Raw genomic sequence first — 23,522 nt, 5'->3', positions numbered from 1 at the left:
CTGACTTGGACTTTTAGGTTTTTGCAAATCGCTTTTAATTCTTTCATGTTGTAGGATTCAAACCTATCCTCCTCAAAGGCAACTTCCAGGGATGCAACTGATGATGCTCTTGATTCAGGTATGATGAAGTAGCAAGTTTAAATTGGCAAGATCAAAAATAGGCCAAAAAGAAAAAGAACCTGTATGTGGCAAGTAATGGTAGTAGTGCACACCAATCACTGTAAGTCAAGTTCAAACACAAGTCCTATCCTCACCGTTGACAACCAATGTTCGAAATGGGGGTCTCTAGTTGGCAATGGTTTATACGTTGTCCAAGTAGGGACCCTTCCTTCTAGGCAGGATAAGGGAGTTACACTCCTAAAATGACCCCTGCTCACCCCCTTGGTAGCTTGGCACGAGCAGTCAGGCTTATCTTAGAGGCAGTGTGTAAAGCATTTGCACATAACCAACAATAACACAGTGTAAGCACTACAAAAGGACCCCACACCAGTTTAGAAAAATGTCCAATCTTTTTATATACTTAAGACAAGACCAAAACGATAAAAATCCACAATACAGTATTTAAAAATCTTCAGTTATCAAAATAACTTTGAAAAACAGTTCCTTGAGGTTGATGGCTCCCTCTGAGGCTATCACGGCGTCGTGAACAAACATACCCAAACAGTTCTGGCAGACCGCAGCATCGTGGGCCAACTACAGTGTCTGGAAGACCCGCAAAACAGTACCTTTAGAAATGCAGGGCGTCATCGACCTCTCGTTGAGCTTCTGGAAGCACGGTGTCCGCAGGAGTCGGTTCCGGAAGTCGGTGCAGGAGTCGTCAGGCTCTTGAAGTCACATGCGTTACAGATCGAACTTCTCGTGGTTGAAATCATGAGCGCTGGCGTCGGCAGGCGTCAGGTGCTGCGGTGTGATGTGCAGCGGTGCAGCGTGCGAGGCCCTCAAATCGCGGTGCGAGCAGCGGCTCTGTGGCAGTGTCAGATGGGGTCTTCTTTGAGACCCGGGTCATGGAGTGAAGTGATGCGGTGCTTGTAACGGTGCTGGCAGGTCACGGTGCAGCAGCGGCATCATAGTTGCTGAAGTGCTGTTGTCGGCTGAGGAACTGGAGTCGAAGGCTCCGTAGTCGGTAGGCAAAGGCTGCAGTGCGGGATGAGGGCAGTGCGTTGTATATCTTTTCTGGCAGTGCACTCGAACCACGGTGCAAGCAGCAGTGTTGATTTCGGCATGGAGTGTCATCGCGGCGTCGTGAAGCGAGGTGATGGGAAGTGTGGTGTCCACAGGTCCCGCTGCGAGCAGCTGCTCGGTGGCAGCATCAGCAGGTGTCATCGGTGAGACTAGGGTCACAGTGCAGAGTTGCGGCGGTCCTCTCTACTGTGCCTTCAGGACAAGGAGACGGAAACGGTGTCGTGGACAGCGTCTGGTTGCATTTCTTCTGTTGCAGCACAAAACACACAGTCTCCAGTGCTGAGGGCAGAAGAACTTGAAGTCTTTGCAGTTCCTGAGACTTCTTGAAAAGGGGGCAAGCTCTACCTCAAGTCCTTGGAGAAACTCACAAAAATAGATTGCAGAAAGTCCAGTCCTTTGACTGCCCAAGACAGAAGCAGCCACTGCAGGCCACCACAGTAAAGCACTCAGCGAAGTGGTAGATCCTCCTCACAGCTTCTCTAGCTCTTCTACTTGGCTGTCCTCTTGGTCTAAAAGAGTTCCAAAGTTCAGGGGTTTGGACCCCACTTTTTATAGCTCCAAATCTTTTGTCTGTGCCCAGCCAGAACCAGTTCTGCTCTCTCTGGTTTGGCTTCCTGGCAGGAGGCGGAGGCGGCATTGTCAGAGGCAGACCAAGCCCATTCAGGTGAAAGAAAATCTCCTACCTCTACTCTAAATGCAGCCCAGGTCTATTCAGCCCATTCCTGACCCACCTAGACTATCTGGAGCCACGGCTCCTCCCCAGACCCTGTCATCCAAAACCCAGACAGTCAATCCACAACCCCAGGAGAGGTCTACTGGATGCCTGAGCAAGAAAATACCTACTTTCTAAAAGTGGTATTTTCAAACACAGAATGTAAAAATCACCTTCACTAAAAGATACATCTTTAGATTCTGAGTTCAGGCATACTAAATTTTATTTTTCCGCCTAGTTGTAGGGCAAGTTATGTTTATAAGATGTTATAAACAAACTCCCCATTCTGTCCTAAGGGAACAGCTTGCCTTGCAACAGTGAAAAACGAAATTGGCAGTAATTCACCATCAGGATATTCCACAAACACCAGGGCATGCCCTTCCTTTCACATACGCTGCACCCTACCTACAGGGGTACATTGGCCCAACTTTAGGGGTGACTGACATGTAAGAAAAGGGAAGGTTAGGGCCTGGCAAGTGGGTACACTTGCCAAATCGACATGGCATCCACCCGGTTCCAGCGGCGATGGGTAGGTGCTAGACGTGCAGCTCAGGATACTACCAACCTCATGGTGGAAGATCTCCCTGAAGCTTTACCCGCTGGACACTGTCGTTGTTTGATTGTTTTTAATACTAGGTATTGACAATCGCAACGCAAGAAGGGTAATATAATAGTGTTATCCTCCCTGAAATACATATTTTGTGGTAGCCATAGGAGCATAGATACACCACACCATATATAAATTAGAGTAGACAGTTTCCCTCACACTTAGATACCTGCTAACATAGTCAAACGTAGTCCTGAAGAATCGCGTGATATTCTCTTTATAGCGTGAAACATGTTGACCTGACTACAACAACCTCTGGATCAGAGTTGGAAACATCATTTTCCTTTACTCTCCTCCAGGGTAATCATTTTTAACCAAAGCAGTGGCCCTCTGAATAAAGTACTCTTGGTACCACTAGCTTTATTTTAACCCACAATACCCACGTCTACCTACATCTGGCCCCATACCCACACTTCATCTATACGGCAGTTGGAAAAAGATCTCCGCCAAAGAGCCCCTCTTTGAGGTGTCGCCCGTTGGGTATTGCAGCGCCGACCCAACGAGGAGCAAGCCCAAATGATGAAGCAAGACACCTGAAAGGGTGTGTGAGGGCATTAAATCCAACAAAATGGATTCCCAGGGTGAACTTCTAACCACCCTCCCATAATCCATTCACATCACTGACTGTACCAATCCTTTCTCTTGTTAGGAACAGCACGACAACTCTTTGCATAGACGTACTTCTAGGGCACGTCGTGACTGGACCTTCTGTTCTCCATAGAATAGTAATTGCCCTCTACTCCTTATTTTTGATACCCAAGTCCCAGACTGCACACAGGCTCTGCAATGGCAGGCCAGAGTTACATTTATAGGCCGTTTGTGTGGGTGGCACAATGCTGTGCTGCAGCCCACTAACAGCATTTGATTTACAGGCCCTGGCATGATCAGTGCATTTTACCAGGAACTGACAGGCAAATCAAATAGACCAATCATGGAAACACCAATCCATAAAACAGTTTACAACAGGAGCACTTGCACTTTAACACTGATCAGCAGTGAGAAAGTGTTGAAAGAAAGTAAGACACCAAAAACCGAGTAAAAACCGGGAGGTCAGAAAGCAAACACTCAGGGGAAACAGTGATTTAAATAATTGAATGCCTAAATTTAACTTGTACATATCACATTAATGGCTGCCATCAGGCCAACTTCAGAAAAACAAAAAGATACTTACCTTAGCTAGAATATTCACTAGAAAGCGTGTTACCTAACCACATGTTCCTCACCTTACAATACTTCCCGAGTACCAGACTGGATCTGAAATATTTTCCCCAGAAATGAACTGAGTGCCGTTAGGTTGGCAGTATACCACCCCTGAAGTCATTGAGCAGAGCCACATAAATGTGCCAACCCTGCACGTTGACATGTTTCTTTTTTTGAGCATGAATCATTGTTGATACCATTGTGCTGATTTGTAAAAAATGTCAGATGTTAAAAAAAAAACCCTCCACAAAACGTAGAGGTGGGAGGGTGGTAAGGAAGCAGCAGTTACATTGACGACAGATTAGAAAGCATATTACAGAAGGTAAGCTGCTCTTCTGATGGATACTTATAACCACATATTCCTCACCTACTTCCAAAGTGGAGGGTCTGTGCAGTGGGCTCACACTCCACTAAGGGAGTCCTGCAGAATTGAAAAGGGTGAAATGTCCAGCAGGCAGTAGTGCCTAGTGAGCCTATGCACAGACATTGCAGCCTGGCAGATGCCAATAACTCCTGGTGCTAAGGCAGCGGTAACAGGATAAACATTGGTGGAATGGGCTTTCAAACCTTCCTGCTACGAGTTCTTGGCAGATGCATATATCCTAAAGCAGAGGACTATTCACTTTGACCGGGTCCTTTTCTGCAAAAGCCTTATATTTATTCACCACAGAGAACCCACATAAAGCTGGTCATCCAAACAGTGGTCTTTGCTAACATCAATATAAAAGCTTAAAGCACATTTGGTGTCCAACCAATGAAGCCTCTCCTCCTTTGAAGGGTTGGGGTGGGGGGCAAAAACCTCTGTCAGGGTGATGGAGTGCAAAATGTGGAAAGGGTTGTAGACAATGTATGAGGCAACCCAGTGTCCCTAGAACTTGAGGCTAAATACTGAACATTAGTCTATAGAGGTGGGTTGAATGGTTATGGTTTATCAATATTATTTATTTAGCCCTTGAAATGTAATACTAGGCACTGGACCTGGTAATGGTTCTCATTTCTACCATTGTGCCTTTTTCCAAACTCCTCACCTGTTGCAGAATAGGAGACAGGGGCACAAAGAGAGTATGATTTGCCTGTGTCCAAGAAGTTTGGCAAAGTAGGAGGATTTAGATTGCAACACAGTACTGTCCCACTATAGTGCATTCTGTTTATGATTAGACTAAGACTGTGCACTTTTTTCCATGTGGTAGTAACAGATATGTGTTGGGTTCCAGTACAGATTTTTTTGTCATACAGACTGGCAGCTTTTAGGCTCATTCCAAGTACTCCTAATATTGACAAAAAATGGGAGCATAGTAACAAATTCAAAAACTAACTGCCCAATAAGACACAATTTAAGCAAGCGGGCGGTTCAGATTAAAACCATGCTTTCGGGATTTACGGTGACCATCCTGCCCATAAAACAGCAAGTGTCACGGAGGGCTCATCTGATGGCGTGGATAAGGTTCTGCCATCACAAGGAGAAGGTCACTGTCTAGGTTGAGGGCCATGCCCAGATTCTTTATACCAACTGCAGCAGGACAAAGGTAAATTTGCATATGGCTAGTTTCTGTCTTAGGTGGCAAGGTGAGCAAAAAAAGATGGATATGAATCTGGCCTCAAGTATTGATTAGTGCCTGAAATGTAATAAAGTATTCGCTGGTCACTTTTTTGGATTACTCAAAATGTAATACACCATTTATCACCAGAACCTTTAGGTAAACTTATAAAGCTGGAATTAGATGCAAATCTTCAGGATGAAAATGTGTCCACTGAACCACATTTAATAAGTCCAGTAAATTGCCCACCTTGCAGAGGATCCTGTTAAGTCTTTTTTAAAGCAATCACAACTGGCATTGAGCCGGTTTGTCAATGCAGTTACTGTATGCATTCAAGGCAATAATGGCAGCACTAGATTGTGAAATCTTTTGTTTGGGATCTGGGCCAGTAGACAGCTACTGGGCTGTGTCGCTGGTGGCTAGTGTAGTTTATCACAGTATTGCATTGTAATTGTATGTCTACAGTTACATACATGTATATAGTGCTTCATATCCATGACAAGGAACTGAAGCACAATTTCAGATGGGAAGCACTCTACTCAATGTCTCGTATTTAGATGTCGTATATGCAGACCAGAGTGTTTTGTTACACTATTTTCACTTGTATTGGAGGAAAAAGGGACCACAAGATAGGGCGCTTACACACAGACCAGTGTATGGAGGATTAGAAAGTCTGTGGGGAGAGTGTAGCATATATGGTAAAGTCATTTGGTGTGACATACTGGAATGAGCATTACACGCCCAGCTATAAAATATGCTCGGAGAAGTCCACCCATGGCCGCAGGGAGCAGCTCTCAGAAATGCACGCTATACCTCCAGAAATCATATGTTCTCTCAGTAGTCCACCCAAGAGCGACAGCCACAGTATATTCTTGGATAAGTCCCCCAGATCTGGGAGAGGATCAACCCTACAAATGGCCATTATACATCTACCCATAACATGAACTCTGAGGAATCCACACTGAAGTAGCTCAGAGCAAGCTTGTTATAATGGGCAATACAACCAACCAGGGTAATATATATATTGTAAGAGAACATACAGGTGTGGCAAAGGAGCAACCAATAGAATGGGCGTAGGAAAAAGGGACCACAAGATAGGGCGCTTACACACAGACCAGTGTCATGGTACGTGGTCTGAAGAGTTTACCCAGGAGGGGCTACAAGTACGAGCTATGCATGCTCAGCCGGTGGTTAAGAGCTAAGGTTCCATACTAATGTTCCAGGGACTAATATATCATTTCTTTCCAGTCGGGTAATATAATTATTCCTTTGAGTAACTTGTGTCTTCTGTTCGGATAAAACGCACTGGGCACATTAGCTATAGACATGAACAAACTGCACCATGTCTATGTGACCTGTAGAGTCATGAGTTCCCTCCTTCTTAAAGGAAATGCCCTCTTTTACTGCCTGAAGCCCAGTCACCTTTTGTGAGGCACTCAGTGGCATAGAATTCAGTTTATCAGTAACGTCTATAGGAACATATCTTCACTTTCAAGTGTTGTGATTAAATGGGGCGAATTAAAGTGCTACAACAAGACCTTCAGTATAGCAAGTGGTTTGACTTTAGTAGTGTATGCCATAGGCATGGTAGCATTTGTGTTGCTTAATATGCCTAAGGAGGCCCCATAGCTCTTTCAACCCTGTAATGCATAATTGCTAGTGTCATTTATAGTGTGGTATGTTTGGTGTGATCTGTTGGATTTGAACATGCTCTCCAATTTTATCACAGATAGCTTGTAGAGATGTGAGTGAGACATAGGACCTTAGATTACGTATATGTCCTGTTACTTCAGTCACCTGCACCTGATAGAACAGCTATTAGGGAACATCCAGTTCTTTATTGCTTTCTAGGATTCACAATTGTTGCATTTATACAGGGAGGGTGTTCTACAGTTTCGGTTTCTGTACAGAGAAAGACCTTCTGCCAGTAAAGATTTTCCGAAATCCTGCAAGTAATGACATTAAGTAATTTTCTACAAGATTTCTCCACTGATGTAACAAAAATATTCCACTGATATGGCTACTGTCAACAGCATTTAATGAGGGTGGAAAAGGAATGTACTATTTTTTCTAAAGTTTTCTTAAGTAGTTTTTAACTATATGGATGACCTGGCGCTACAGCAGAACACCAAATAGTCTTACAAGAGGGGCTTAAGGGTTAAAATTATACGTTTTCAAATGTTCCCCAAATTGTAATTGGGGAATAATCTACTGAAGATTGGTGGTAAGACAATCCATGCGGCTGTGGTGAGATAGCCAAAGGAGCAGCCTTCTAGTGTACTTCTCCTGGTACCAGGAATTTTGAGCAGATGTGCAACGGATGATCTTAGAGGCTGTACAGGAATATGTTTCTGGAATAGGTCTGGTAGGTAAGTAGGGCCAGTCCAGACAATGAAAAGCCTGATGGCTGATGCATAAAGATTTAAAAAGACAAAGGTAATGGAAAGCCAGTGTAGTTTCTATAAGTGGTGTGAAAGTGAGGCAATTTTTGTATGCCAATTAGAAGACGTACTGTTGCATTTGGATCAGTTCAAGACTATGGGTAAAATTTTAAGGCGGCTCAAAAAGGGTGAATAGAATCATGTGATCAAGCGTCAAATCTAGCTATAGTTAAAAACATTATCTGTTTTGCACCTCCATTCCACCCACCTACCTTATAGCTTATATCTAATCTCTTAAAGATTTTAGTATCATAATTTTCATGAACTTCCAACTCTAAGATCTTTGGTGTTGTGTCCTTTCAACATGAGTAACATGGAGGTAAGGTTAAAAAAAGTAGCTCAGAATTAATTTCAGGCAAACTCGTTACCAAACTAATTTTCAACATAGTAAGGAATGATAAGAAGTTGAGAAGACAATATTAAAACAAATCAACACAGATAGTTTAAGAATGTTCTACAATGTATGGTCCTGAAAAAATGATACTTACCATTAAATATGTTCTTTCAGGATACTTAACTAGTCAATATTCTGCATATGATATTTTGGCATGATGATATTCCACCACTAGATATTATGACATGCATCTGGACGGCCACTGCCAATATTCCTGCAAGGTTTTATCACTATTGTTCATAATTATTTGATGTGGTCACTACTGCAACACTATTCAGAGCCATTAGAAGCTCTGGACTATATCAATTGATCAGAAGTAGCTCTTTTTAAAGAAAAGGTTAGAGTGCCTGGTCTAGTAATGCCATGAACAGGATCACGCTCAATATTAGCTTTTGGGAATGGAAGAATCTTCCAAAGCATAAAAGCTGAAGCCTGGGGCTTCTAGCCACTGCACATCTTTCTCAGTAGACAGCATACGGAATAAAACCTGAATGGAAAAAGTGATTGACTGGAGAGGCCAATGCGATCATCATTGATATGAAAACCTAGGCTTTATATAGGGGATGTTGGAGTCAAATGGGCTTTGACAAAACAGCCCTGATAAATTGAGGAAGTCTGTGTCTTGCTTGATAAGAATTCTGTTTAGTTGCCAATGAGCTTGAGGTCAAGAAGGGAGAACTGCAGATGTGGATGTCCATTCTTCTCTCATTCCTTGGGCATATAGCTCTTCTCGCGATGGTTACCTCACCTAGGATATTATACACTCTTCAAAAATGTCCATTCCCTATACCCGTGCATACCTGAAGTCATTATTGCGGTTCGGTCTTTGGACAAAGACCACACTAGGGTCTCTTATGGAAATTATTGTAAATCTGGGTTCAACGAAGTCTTAGCAATGATAGATCTGGAAGCATACTATTTGGCCACATAACTGCTATCAGTAAATGGCTGGATTTATTCTTCGCAGGAGAGTGGAGACATGGTTGTGGCTTAAGCTTCTAAATTGTGAGCGTTTGGTGATTGCTCCTAGTTACATTATCTATATGGTGCCACGTTGCCATTGAGCGCTACCTCAGCCACACAAGCCATATTGACGGAATGGAAGGCCGCTAACAGGAGAATTGGTTCGCATGGTAAACTGACAGTACAAACTCCGCTGTGGTGGGGTAAGTCACTATTAGAGGTTTCAACTTTGAAGGGGTTCACAGGATGGGATTTATTAGTTACCTCAACGCTAAGTGCTGTGGTGGTGGGGTTGACACTGAAAGCGTTATCCGAGATGAAGGAAGAATTTGGCCTTTTACATACATCATTTTATAAATATCTTCAGGTGCGACATCCGCTTGGACCCTATTTGCAAGACCAATACATGATAACTGAATATAGCCCTTTAGAGTCAAAATTAAAAACGTCCCCACTCACAGTAGCTGAGAAAGTGTCCCGCCTCTATAGATGTAGATGTTTGCCCTTACAGCCCCAAAGGAGGCTGCAATCACAAATAGGATGCAAATGCAATCACAAACTTATACAGTTCAATTAGCTGCATTGAAGCTACCTGCCCCCAGCATGCCTGTGGCACTTCCACTGGGGCCCTGGGCCTGAAGGCTTAAGGCGTGGAGCAGAATTGGTGATTTTATACCCACTACATGGTTGTGTCAAAGATTGAGACCTATCTGGGATGGAATATTCCAGTTATTCACTGCTACATTTCAGAGAGTGTTGGAATTTCCCTCTAAAGTTGTTCTTTTTAATAAGCTAGAGGCTGAGGGTTTTATAACTACTGAAGAAATACTGCTGCGCCTAGGGTTGATAATGGGGAAATGAGACATAGCCCAAAACTGGAAGAGCGAGGCCTCTCTCAGCCTAATGAAGTCGAGATGCTCAATGGACAGATGAATCTGCTTGAAATGCCCATATACAAGGCTAGGGATGGTCTCCAAAAGTATGGTAGAATATGTGGTTGTTGAGAAAGTCACTTTGATGATGTATCCAGAAGTAGCTAGAAATGATGCGTAATCCCTCTGATTGTGGTTCCATCGAATATAAGTGGGGATCAATCTGATTTGGGGACATGCACGTACTACGTACAACGATATGTATGATGTGTACTATCGTTGTGGTTGCTGATATTAGGCGTATAATGCATTGATTCATCATGCGCTCTCAGATTTCTTTTTTCTCTGGCCCTGTGTTATGGTTTCTGTAAAAATAGTTTAAAAAAAAAAACGATTTCTTTAAAAGGGAGAAAGATTTGAGTATCTGTAAAGTATTCTTCAATATCATCAGACAGTTTTCCAGAGATCTAGCCTACCTTTCAACATTTACAAAAGGCCCTCTGACACAACTCAAAGCGCAATACTGCCAACACCACATAGAAATACACTTTCTGGGAGAAAACTGCCCTACAAACTAGGATAACATTACAACATCCATAAACTTAACTGGATGAAGGAGAGCTTCTTGTGCATAAACAAAACCAAGACTGAGGCCATGATATTAGATAAAACATATCTGGATCAATTGCCATCATTCTTGGGTTTTCCTTCTTCTAGCAGAGTGATCAAGGAATATGGAAATCCCTTTCAAAAGCAAGGCCTTCTTCATCCCCTAAGCCACTGTGAAGATCAAGAGCATTGATGTGCAGCTTTACCGCTATTGGAATCTTCTACCGGTCTTATAGGAGGACCACTGGATTGAGTTCACAAGAGCCATGGTTATGACATGACTATACTCTTGTAACATTCTCTGCTCTGGGATCACACAAAAAACGGTGATAAGTTGCAAAGGCTCTAAGACCAAGCTGCCAGAATGTTTGTTTTAATATGCAAAGGAGAGACGGCATACAACCTACCAGAAGGTGAGGCCCTGGTCCCTGTAGAAGGACAGGAAGACATTCATGGTTACTCATACAGTGCAAAAAGCCTAAAAGGGCAATGACCCTGTATACCTACAGCAATTACGAAACTGGAAACTTGAACACTAAGAGTCTTCGCAAATGGCTAGAACACTGAGGACACAGTAAATCCAAGTGTGAGAATAGATCTAAATTACAAGCAATTCAGGAAGGATTTGAAAACAGAATGTTTCCAGCTTGTCTACAATTAAACTCAACCCTCACAGGGGTTGTGATGAAGAGTAACAGACTGATGCCTCTGCCTTTCTCTCCACCTTATGTTCTTTTCATAGTCCAGCTTGTATGCTCTGAACAGATTATGGCAGGACTTTGGAGATTTTATTTTTTCCAAAATGCAAATGGTGACCTCTATAAAAACCCTAAGATTTCAAAAGCCTTTCTCTATTACTGTTCTGTGGAGGTGGAGCCCTTATCCGGAAGCTGAAGCGGTCAGCAAGCCAGGAGGAAAAACAACTGCTGAAGACTGGTATTAAACTGGCTTGTAAAAATCCTGTCTTCATTTGTCAGATGGTCTCCTGGATCTCTGGTGCACTAGTTTTCCTTCACACTCATTCCCTTGCGCCTCCCTCCCCTTGTGACTTCCATTCTCCTCCTCCTATTGCACCTCTTTTCCAGCCTTCACCCAAACAACACCAAATCTTCTTTGATCCTCCCCACTTCCGGGTCCTTCTTCACACTTCATTTTGTTACACATATGAAATACATGATGCTGGAGCGGCCTGTTAGTGTAGACCCCATCCTGCCTCTTGCCAGTAGATGGCAGTAGTATGGAAGGGGCTATAGTACCAGCACCATGTAGTTCACAGGGAGGCTTTAAAGCTGGGAAATGAGGTGAGAGAGTGGTGCCTGCAGGAGCGCAGCTTGTATAATAAATTGTCTACTATCCCAGGCACCAGGCATCGTTCTTTCCAGCTCTACATTGCGACAGGCACAGGGCAACTTTGCTGGTTCTGTATAAAGGCATGCTTTTTGCGAAACAGGCACATTTTGTGACTGTTGTAAGAAAACCACCATTTTTACTTTTTTGGGGTCTGCAAAGTTTAGCAAACATGTCTGGGATATCCTGGGTGCATATCTGAAATAAATGCGAGGACCCCAGAAGAACACCCTAAAACTCCTTAATGAATAATAAATACATTTTAAAATGAACATTAATAGTTTTAAACACTGTGCATTTCATTAACATTATGGTTTTCCACCCATTACTGAAGTCTTGCTTCTGTATAGTTTTACAAACCTTTTTAATGAGCTCCGTCAGGAATAGTCGCCTGTATTTCACAGAGGGTGGGTGTCTGATGCAGAGAGGGTCAAGAACGGTCTACAACAACAACACACAAATATGTTACAACAATATCATAATTTCAGAAGATGCAGACAAAAAAATTAACATTTTCAATATATAGGAAATGTTTTTATGGTGTGACCAAAACTAATGAGTCTCTGAGTTACATTACAACCACAGAAAGGGACGTAGATGCAGCCTTAACTGGTATAGAGGGGGGTCAAGTAGCACAGACTATTATATACCTCAGACGGATTATCATAAAAAAAGCAATAGTACATTTCTCGTCTTTGATCCCTTTGTAATTTATATGCCACAGCCCAGTCAGGGTTTCCCTTGGTTCAACATAGATTAAAAACTCAGTATACTGCGAAAAATACACTCAAATGTCATAATGCGCTGTTAGTCTCAAGCAATCGGATTACTTAGTTTCCCTCTTTTTCTGTGGTTTTTAAAGAAAATGCTTTTATGTTGTGATAGGTTTGATAGTTAAATGTCATTATTATTATTAGGGGCTTAGGGAGTGGCCGACATAGGAGGTGTGCTCTCTGGGCTTTTTGGGCAATGGTGCAGTCAAGAGGACTGCAAGTTAGGAAATCGGGCTATTTAGATAGGAGAGACGAGGCGCTGTAGTTAAGAACGGGTCAGTTGTACTACCAACCACCATTTTGTAATAGGTGACACTGATTATTAGCATAGGCAGGGTCAGATTTTTATCAGGTTAGCACGTTTTGTAGCTGTGCTGTGAGGTATTGTAGGTGCCGTGGGGGTGTTATGGCGGACCCAAGGATCGTGGAAGCTTTCCACTTGGTACAAAAGCAGGCCACGCAGACATGCTGGTACACAATGCGGAAGAGGGTGCAGAGCTCGGAGGCGGAGTGAGACCCAAATGCAAGGCCTCAGAGGGGGTGGCGGCAGAGGTTTTCACATGGGTATGGTTGTCCCCAAAACTAGAAAAGTCTAGCGAGTCTTGGCAGGGAGGGTCTGCGGACCGCAAAGGGAAGGCGGACCCCGGGATCAGGCAGCAAAGGTGCAATCTGGGGGGATGGCTCCTGTGGGATAATACAAAAAAAACTATTGATAGAAATGACGCAAAATGGCAATATGGGGGGTGGTTTGGATGTCAGAAAAGGAAGCTGTCTACACACTTGTCCAGTTGGTATTTCATTGCATGATTTATAGAGACATAAAGAAAACTTTATACAATGTAAAACATATATACATACACAGTTTAACAGGTGTTTGTGTTTCCCAGTGAAAATATCATAGAACCTACACTACTCTAGTGACAATACAGTGACATATAAGAAAAGAAGGTTTCTATGTTTGATTTGTTTCATCAAGAAGAGGCGACCATGTATTGTAAGGTATATACAATTGATGTACAACAATTTGGAAAATAGGCAACTGTTTGGGGTCTGCCTCTGAACTGTCAACGGCGTTCCAACCGTTAGGGGATGTAGGGTCTCCTCAGGACTGAACAATATGGGGACACCCCATGTGAGGGTGAAGTACGCAGACACGTGTGCTGATGGAGCCGGGCCCTTGGCTCTGGAGTATCAAATACAGTGGTGTTTCAGGAGAGGCGGGGGACAAAATGCGCACAGTGGTACTCTGTGTACATGAGAGCCGGTTTAAAAGACTTGGTGATTCCTTTGGTTTCGGTAAAAGACCTTCGCAGATAGTTCTGGCGCTGTGATAAGCGCGGTAGCAATTGCGGGCTCTCTCTGTAATAGAGAACATCCGTTGCCAGCTGGAAAGGTGTGGGACTGTGGCCCTTATACTTAAGGGCCGCTTTTGATACGGTATCTCATACTGTATCAATTAAAACTCTCAGCTCCTTAGGCATTCAGGACTCGGCACTAAAATGGCTTATCTCCTTTTTAGCAGATAGCACCTTCCAAGTTTTCTCCCACTCCGCCTGCTCAGACACTTATGTCTTTAAACATGGTGTCCCACAGGGCTCCATACTTAGTCCTTTACTATTTAACCTGTATATGAGCCCTCTGGCTAAGGTGGTGGAGGACGCATGGCTACTGATGTATTCATATGCAGATGATTCTCAACTGATTTTTTCCCTTTCTTCTGAGAACACTGCCACCTCCTTCATGCTTAAGGAAGGTCTTATTAAAATAGCAGGATGGATTCAAGACAATTTTCTCAAGTTAAACGGAGAAAAAACCGAAGTCATAATTTTCGGTAAAAATAAGCACTTGTGGGGCCCGAACCATTGACCTCAGGAAATGGGCACACTTCCCGCCCCAGTCTCACAAGCACGCAATCTTGGCATTATCATCGATGACTCCCTTAATATGCACCAGAAGGTTGTAAAAACCTCGGCCACGTATTTTGCCATCCTTAAATGTCTAAACAAGTAAACAGTAGTCAATCCCTTAATTACTTCCAGGCTTAACTATGGCAATGTGCTTTATTTGGGCACAAACAAAGCTTCCATTCGCAAACTACAGGTTATTCAAAATTCAGCTGCTAGGCTACTATGCAAAATCCCTAGATCCACTCCAACTACCCAATACCTTCGGGACCTCCATTGGCTGAGGGTCGATAGCCGAATCAAATTTAAAGCAATTTGTTTCATGCACAAAATCCATGCAGGTACGGCCCCCAAATACCTTCACTCGCTTGTCCACCTTTACCACCCTGCCCGCACTCTCCACTCCTCTACATCTAAAAAGTTTGTCATCTCCAAAATCAAGCTCACACGTATGAGCGGCAGGTCCTTTTCCTACCTAGGTCCCTCGCTATGGGACTCCCTTTCTTTTACAGTACGTAACGTGGTGAATCATATGAGCTTTCGTAAAACCTTAAAAACTCTGCTATTCAACATCTAGCAACACTGCCCTCCTAGCCATACTTACATTGCTCCACTTTTCGCGCCGGGAAACCCTTTGTGGGTAGCTGCTGCGCGCTACAAATGCAATAAATAAATAAATAAAATAATAGGTCTGCGGTCCGTCCACTTCAGCAGGTGCGATGACAGTCAAACCTATTACAGAGAGAGCCCGCAATTGCTACGGTGCTTATCACAGCGCCAGAACAATCTGCAAAAGTCTTTTACCAAAACCGAAGGAATCACCAGGTCTTTTAAACCGGCTCTCATGTACACAGAGCGCCACCGTGCGCATTCTGTCCCCCGCCTCTCCTGAAACACCACTGTATTTGATACCTCAGAGCCAAGGGACCGTCTCCATCAGCACACGTGTCTGCGTACTTCACCCTCACATGGGGTGTCCCCATATTGTTCAGTCCTGAGGAGACCCTACATCCCCTAAGGTTCGAAACAACGTTGACAGTTCAAAGAGGCAGACCGGTAACAACAGTTGCTTATTTTCCAAATTGTTGTAGATCAATTGTATATACATTACATGGTCGCCTCTTCTTGATGAAACAAATCAAAAATAGAAACCTTCTTTTATTATATGTCACTGTAATGTCACTAGAGTAGTGTAGATTCTATGATATTTTCACTGGGACACAGAAACACCTGTTAAACTGTGTATGTATATATTTTGTACATTGTATAAAGTTTTCTTTATCCATACTAATATAATAAAGAGAGAAAGCCCAAACCTTTGAGGCGGGTAATCTCAGGAACTACAGCACCAATCACAACACCCAATACAGCGTTGGAAAGGGCAGTTGCAGCAGAAGGACATAGGCTATACAGACGCCCACCATACAGACGCCCACCATATACATTTAAAAGGTAAAAGAACTGTGCCAGCAAAGTAGTACCTTGTGGGAGAGTCTGCGTTGTGCTGTGGGCGTGTGCTGGGGGCGTGACAAACGCTGGGGGCGTGTGGTACGTTCCGCCCTTCATGCCATGTCTCATATTGTGTGCTAATCCCACCCTGCTCCCTTCAAATACCCCTGAAACCCCATAATCATAACCCACCCTTACTCCTTAAAATACCCTAACACCCTTAAACACTAACCCATCTTAACCCTATAAATATACCCTGTACCCCAAAACCCAAACCTACCCCTGAACCCTAAAAATAACCCTGTACCCCAAAACCCAAACCTACCCCTGAACCCTAAAATACCCCTGTACCCCAAAACCCAAACCTAGCCCTGAACCCTAAAAATACACCTGTACCCCAAAACCCAAACCTAGCCCTGAACCCTTAAAATACCCCTGTACCCCAAAACCCAAACCTACTCCTGAATCCTAAAAATACCCCTATACCCCAAAACCCAAACCTAGCCCTGAACCCTAGAAATACCCCTGTACCCCAAAACCCATACCTATCCCTAAACCCTAAAACTACCCCTGTATCCCATAACCCAAAACTATATCTGAACCCTTAAAATACCCAAACACCCCAAAACATATACCTCAGTACCCCAAAACATATATCCCTATACCCATACTTACCTTATCCAAACATTTAAAAAAAACATGCGTTTACCATTCATGCATTTACAACGAATTTTGTTGTAAATGTATGCGTGGTAAAAGAATATAAAATGTAATGCCATGGGTTATAATGGCATTGCGGAGTCATGGTACTTTCGTAATGAAGGTATGCGGAGTGATGGTATGTGGAAAGAAAGTTGCGAAATAATGGGTGCTTATCCTCCCCAGGTAAGTACATTGGTGGCACGGCGGCCCACATCTCCAGCAACACACTCATTTTTTTCACCACTCATTTGAAAAATGCACAGGTCTCTCTCATTGATGGCCAGCACCGACATACACTTTTAGACACACCTCCCGCCACAAGTTCTAGAATTGCGAACTTTAGAGCTGGGGAGCTACGTTCGAATCTCTGCATCAGCTCAACATCCTGTGATTCCAGGCAAATCGCTCTGTCTCCCCGTGCCTAGCACAAATGAATGTGTTCTTCTGTATTGTAAATTGTGCTCATGCCATGTTGTCAAGTTCGTGCTATATAATATTGCAAGGAAAAATAAAGTAGGGAAACTCGAGTTCACATACTACTGAACGCGCACTCTTAAGTGCATCAGCAGTGCACTGTGAATCGGAGCGTTTCACAGGCCTGTCACAGATAAGAAATGCTATCAAAACGAAATCCTACAAAACAATATACTACTGGCCAGCAGCAATTCATACCCGGACAACGTCAGGACGGGCTGCTAGTGTCTATATAAATCATGCAAAAAAATACCAAACTGGACATGTGTGTACACAGATTCTTTTTCTGACATCCAAACCACACCCCATATTGCCGTTGTTTTCCTTCTTAATCTTCCTACCCAGGCTCTAAGTGAGTAGGGTTCCCTTGTTCCCCCTTCCAGTGCTGGGATGGGGCACAGCAGAACGACGTTGCCGATGGGGAAGAAGGTGGCGGTGGCATTTTGGGACCCTAGAGTGGCGCATAATTCTGGGTCGAAGCCAGTGAGGCTTGTAGTGTTGGGCCTCAGACCCACATGATGGCAATAATTGACGCAGACAAAGGGTAGTGATGGACTAACTGGCCACGAGCACGTGCACCCGGGCCCATTTATTGGTGGGGCCACGTCACTCTTGACACCCACGATGGATGGGTGTGGGGGTGCGATGTGTCCAGCCCTCGAGGGTGTGGCTAGGATGACAGCTTCCTGCGGGACATTAGACCGTGTCCCGCAGGACACTACATTCCTCCCCAACTTTATTGAGGAACAAACAAAGTGTTAGTCCAACCTGTGGGGGCAAAACAAACAGTTAACTAAATACCACAGAGTCTAGAGTCAGGTGGCAGGACGACATCGGGCATGGGCTGGTGACTTTGCTTGCAGCAGAACCTTCTCGGAGGGCACCCGTAGTTTAACCTGAGGGGCTCAGGATACGACCGCTGGCTTGGAGACGTCCGCTGCATACTGTCAGTTCGCTGACAATGACATGTCTTACTGTCTTGCATGGCTTCCACTTTGCTGACGTTGGTGATGGTCTGTGGTGAGTTCTAACAGTTCCTTTTAGTGGGTTGCGTCGTGACTATGGACGGAGTCCGAACTGAGTATTCACAGAGGTGTTGCTGGGCCGACTGTCCCTGTTGACTTGCTTGGCTATGATTGGTAACCAGTCGGTGGGGCAATGTCTCTCCTCGGTCTCCCGCCTGGGGAGGTTCGTCGTCGGGGTTGCAGCGGGACTGTAGAGGGCTCCGCTGGGGGCCGCTTGTGTGCCGTCTAGGGGGGCAGCTGCAGGGCAGCTGCAGGACAGCTGAGGAGCCGTTACCTAGTCGCACGCCCAACCCTCACGGGTAGATGAGTCTGGGCCAAGATTGCACTCGCTGCCGCGGTTCAGGTGTAGGCCAGGTTCACAGGTGGTTTCTGATTTCTTTTAGTCAGCTGGTGTGGCAACGGTGTCGGACTCCAGTCCATCGGTATTCGGGGAGTGGTGTTTGACGCATGTGCTGATGGCTGATGTGATGGCGGTGCCAGCCATGTAGTGAGTCGGAGTGACCGTTGGTGGTGACTTGCTGGGAGAGTTTGGATGTCAGGAGGGACTTAGCAGCCAGGTGTCTCCGCTTTGTTGAGGTTGATCTTCGGTGGCGGCTTGACACGTAGAGTGTACGTATCCTCTCTTGCCTGGTTTGGGGCCACTGCCGACTCCAACTTGAGGTGGTGCAAGAGCGGGCACTCAGTGCTGATCTTCACCCGTGGAATCTGCGAACTGGAGCAGGGATGCCGATTGACTTAGACTGCCGACGCTCGGGGATGGACGGTCGCCTGGGGAAGCGTTCCGATGAAACACGGTCAGCGCTTGCTGCGGCTTATGTTCCGTTCATCCGTGAGGCTGTACCCTGGGATGCCAGTCCGCCTTGGTGGCTGTCTGGTGTGTCATGGTTTGCTCTTGGCTTGCTGCGAGTCCTCGGTCTTCTCCCTTTGTTGGTCTATTCAGCCTCGTGTGTTCCACCGATTTTCGGAGTGACCGGGCTGTCACTCTCTTTTACTCTTCAAGGGCTTTGCCCTTGGACCTTGAGGGGGAGCTGTCATGGCGCCAGCTTCTGCCTTCGCTCCGGCGCGCTCCATGCTTGCTGGGCGACGTGACGTCCGGTCGCGTGTCGTTGGAGCGCATGTAGCTTTGGCGGCTTGCCACATGGGATGTGTGCGACTCCTCTCCTGCCTGTCTTGGGTCGCGGCCGAATCGGTCTTGAGGCAGTGTGAGGGAGGACACTGTGTGTGGTCTTCGGCCCACTGCGGGGCTTCGCTGGGGCGGTGGAGACGTGGGTGCTCTCCTTCCTGCATTCAGCAGTGCTTCCTTGTAGAGATGTCTCTATCTCTCTGGCGCCTGCCCGTTCTGCCAGGTTCCCTGGCGTGGTTTTCTGCGCGCCTCTGACTTTGTGTGCTCTTTCTTCTTCCTGGACACTCTCTTCTGGCACTTGGGGTGCCTCTGGTGTGGCTTGCGGTTGTGCCTGTTCACCAGTAGGGGCGGGTGATACAACCTCTTCACCGGCGGTGGCGTTGGGGAGTCACGTTTGTGGCGTGCTCTGCACTAGTCTTTCTTGCGGTGTTGCTGGGGCAGTTCTCAAGAGACATTGCTGTCTTGGCTGGTCGTCCACTTCTTGCTAGTGGTGTTGGCTGTTCATGTGTAGCTCTGAGTTTCTTGCAGCTCTTTGCGGGGTTTGTTAGTCTCTCCCCGTACCTTGCGGAGGTGGCAGGCCGTGCTCTTGCTTATACGATGCTGGTTTTCGCTGGTGTGGCTGGGGGCCACTTTGGAGCTTGAGTGTGGCATCCAGCTGGAGGCTTCGCTGCCTTCACAGGCGTCCTGGCTGTTCTCACTTGCAGGGTGCAGAGGGCCACTCTCTAAGCATTATTCTCTGAGGGCACGTTTTGCTGTGCCTGGCACAATCCATCTCCGCTACTGGGATTGAGCCGGCAGTCTTCCTGGTGATGGTGGTGCCCACTCTGGGATCTTCTGACTGCTGTTGACGGTTGGTTAGCAGGACGCTAGGCGGTGCCGTGGTGCAGCTAGTCCATGGAGTACAGTGCAGCTTCGCTCATCGTAGGTCTGCAGCCGTCGGTAGCACTGGGCAGTTAGTGTGATGGACCGCTCTTTGGATGCGCCGGTGCAGATCCTCCTGCTAGGATCCCGTCACAGTCTCCTTTTACTGATCCTGCCACTTCTGGCCGGGTAGCGCCAGGGCTTCTCTTCCGGTCTATGGTGCTGTTTGGATTGATGGTCGCGGGGTACAGTTGGCTAGTAACTCTGGCCCGGTAGTCGGTCAGTCCCTTAGTGTATGTTCTGTCATGGGAGCTACAACGTGGCGCTGTGGTCGTTGCGGTGGCTCGCCATGCGTCCTGCAGGTTCAGACTGTGCTGCTTTGGGCCTTTGGTCACTCTGTTCTGGCTGGACTTTACTTGGAGGCACACGTTTGGGCTGCATGCAAGCTCTCTGCGGGCTAGCAGTCTCTCTTTTGTGCTCATTGTGCTGTCTCTGCCACTTGGTGAGGCCACACTTGAGTAAGCTAGTGAGTCTCCGGATGTCTGGCATGTCTGTGCATCCACGTTGGTGCTTGACTGAGGTAGCTCTCAAAGTAGAGGTATCTTTGAGGTTTCTTGGCCCTCAGCAGGTGCTCAGCTGCTTCACTTTCGCCTGCTAAAAAGTTCACAGGGTGCGTGCTGTGCACCGGGCTATCGGCCAGCGGCTTCTGGACTGCAATCCTGTGGGGCTGTTGACCCTCCAAACACAGGGCACTGCTGGCCCCTTCTCTTCCAGCGCTTGCTCCTCTGTCATTCAGGAGATTGACTTGCACGCTGTCTGGGAGGGGGACGTGCTTGTATCTTCCTTTGCTACTGAGATCGGCGCTGGGTCTGTGTCAGAGCCTGAGGCAGCTGACGTAACATCGAGAGTTAATAAACAGAATAGAAACTCGATACAGTTGCCTGTAACGGATAGACCAAACATAGCGACATTAGCCAAATTTCACACCACAGTTGAGATTTAACTCACACACACAGCGCGTAAGAACAGTTCAAAATAATGGTACATGTACTTAGAAAATGTTTTGTTTGTTTAAATTTTAGACGTTCCCTGACGAAGGTGTAGTTATGCACCAAAATGCATTGGAACAAGGGATTGTCTGGAATTGTTAGACGGACCGGGAGGGTCGGCCGAGAATAAGGGGAGAGGTCTCCGGGGAGAGCCGTCTCCAGCGATCGTACAGACAAGTAACTTCCCCCCCCACAGACGGACACCACACAAGGTTAAAGTTCAACGAGACTTTATAGGCAATTCTTTAAGTTACGATGAAATGATACAAGGAGGTCTGGACTCAGGGGTCCCCTCGATTCTGGTCTCTGGTTTGGGAAAAGGGGTAGCGGGACAGTCTTGTTACCAAAAGATGGATATAGCTCTCAATCCTCGAGCTCGGCGTTCTAGATGATCGGGCCGCGGCGGAGCCAGCAGGTCCCGAGATGGACGAAGGAAACGACGGTCCGCGGCGGAGCCAGCAGGTCCCGGTGAAGATGACGGTTACAAACGGTCCGCGGCCACGCCAGCAGGTCCCGACGACGATGAAGGATATGAAGGTTGCGAAGGTTGCGGCAGCGCCAGCAGTCAGGACGATGGTGCACAAGACAGAGCTACGGCAGCGCCAGTAGTCCGTCTAGGATGAGTTCCTCTTTGCGTCTCTCGACTCCAAGATACAACTCCCTTCCTGCTCTGGAGCTGCCCCAGTTATAGGGCTGGTGTGCTTTGATGTCCGGACCCTCGCACTTGGAGGTCGGGAGGTCCGGGATGAGGGAGTCCAGACACCCAGCAGGGGGGTGGAGCCAGCGCCCGGGGAGGCGATGGGCGAGCGGCACTTGGCGGGGGAGAGCCATCGACACCTCTTTCTCCCATTGACTTGCCAAGTAGCCCGCTCACCTCCGGGGTGGATGGTGGTGCCGGGATGTCTGAGGCCTGGCCAGGCCCAGGGTTGAGGTCGATCGGGGGCCAGGCGGCCTCGTGGTGGAGTGTCCAAGATGGCGCCCCAGGATGGGCGCGTGGGCCGGCAGTGGATCGGACCCACGAGGTCGACATGCTCGAGGGCAGGGGTCCCTGAGGGGACGGAGGACGTGCAATGGTGGTGTGTGGTACTTGCGTGACCGGGCTCGGGCCTGGTTGGGCCGGGGGAGAGCGGCCCTTCATGTGGCCTGTCCAACATGCGTCCCCCCCAGCTGAAGGCGGGGAGAGTTACCCATCCTCTTGGGGACTCTCCTCGTCGAGGCGGAAGAACCGGGACAGGCCATCCGCGTTGGCGTGATCTGGCCCAGGCCGGTGTTCAACTGTGAAGTCCATACCCTGTAGGGAGATGGACCAGCGTAGTAACTTTGGGTTTTCCCCCCGCATCTGCATCAGCCACTGCAGGGGTCGGTGGTCGGTCTGCACCCGAAAGTGTGTGCCAAAAAGGTAGGGCCGGAGCTTCTTGAGGGCCCATACCACAGCGAAGGCCTCCCTCTCTATGGTGCTCCAGCGTTGTTCCCGTGGTAGGAGTCGCCGGCTGATGAAGGCCACCGGTTGATCAAGGCCTTCGGTGTTCACTTGAGACAGGACTGCCCCAATGCCATGGTCGGAGGCATCCGTCTGGACGACGAACTCCCGGCTGTAGTCGGGGGCCTGGAGCACAGGGGCGGAACACATGGCGGCTTTCAATTGTTCAAATGCAGCTTGACACTCTGGGGTCCAGTTGACTTTCTTGGGCTGATTTTTTGACGTGAGTTCTGTGAGGGGCCCCACTATCGTACCATAGTCTTTCACGAACCTTCGGTAATAGCCCGTGAGGCCCAGGAAGGCTCGTACCTCGGTCTGGGTGATGGGGGGCTGCCAGGACTGGATGGCGGCAATTTTTAGCTGCAGAGGGGCCACCAGGCCGCTTCCCACCTGGTGCCCGAGGTAGGTTACAGACCCTTGCCCAATTTGACACTTGCTGGCCTTGATCGTGAGGCCAGCTCGCTGAAGGGCTTGCAGCACTGCTCGGAGGTGGTGGAGGTGCTCGGACCAATGGTGGCTGTATACAGCGATGTCGTCTAGGTAGGCGGCGCTGAATCCTTCGAGCCCCGCCAGGACCTGATTGACGAGCCGTTGGAATGTTGCTGGGGCATTCTTCATGCCGAAGGGCATGACTGTGAAATGGTAATGGCCATCGGGGGTGGAAAAGGCAGAACGTTCTTGCGCCCGGGGTGTGAGGCCGATTTGCCAGTAGCCCGCCGTCAGGTCGAAGATACTGAGGTAGCGGGCAGCTCCCATGCGGTCGATTAGTTCATCTGCCCGGGGGATGGGATGTGCGTCTGTTCTGGTGACCGCATTC

General features: G+C 47.1%; 1 protein-coding gene across 1 annotated transcript in view; it reads right to left on the bottom strand.

Annotated features, from left to right (window-relative positions):
- The window catches only part of EEF2KMT (eukaryotic elongation factor 2 lysine methyltransferase), a 381,112-nt gene that overhangs the window by 262,537 nt on the left and 95,053 nt on the right, over positions 1 to 23,522 (bottom strand). The window contains exon 3 of the mRNA XM_086941230.1: positions 12,226 to 12,306. Within this exon, the coding sequence (XP_086797356.1) occupies positions 12,226 to 12,306 (81 nt within the window). The remainder of the gene's footprint in view (positions 1 to 12,225; positions 12,307 to 23,522) is intronic.

Source organism: Lissotriton vulgaris, chromosome 10 (assembly GCF_964263255.1).
Source record: "Lissotriton vulgaris chromosome 10, aLisVul1.2, whole genome shotgun sequence".
Classification (NCBI taxonomy): Eukaryota; Metazoa; Chordata; class Amphibia; order Caudata; family Salamandridae; genus Lissotriton; species Lissotriton vulgaris.
This window is presented reverse-complemented; position numbering and strand designations above follow the sequence as displayed.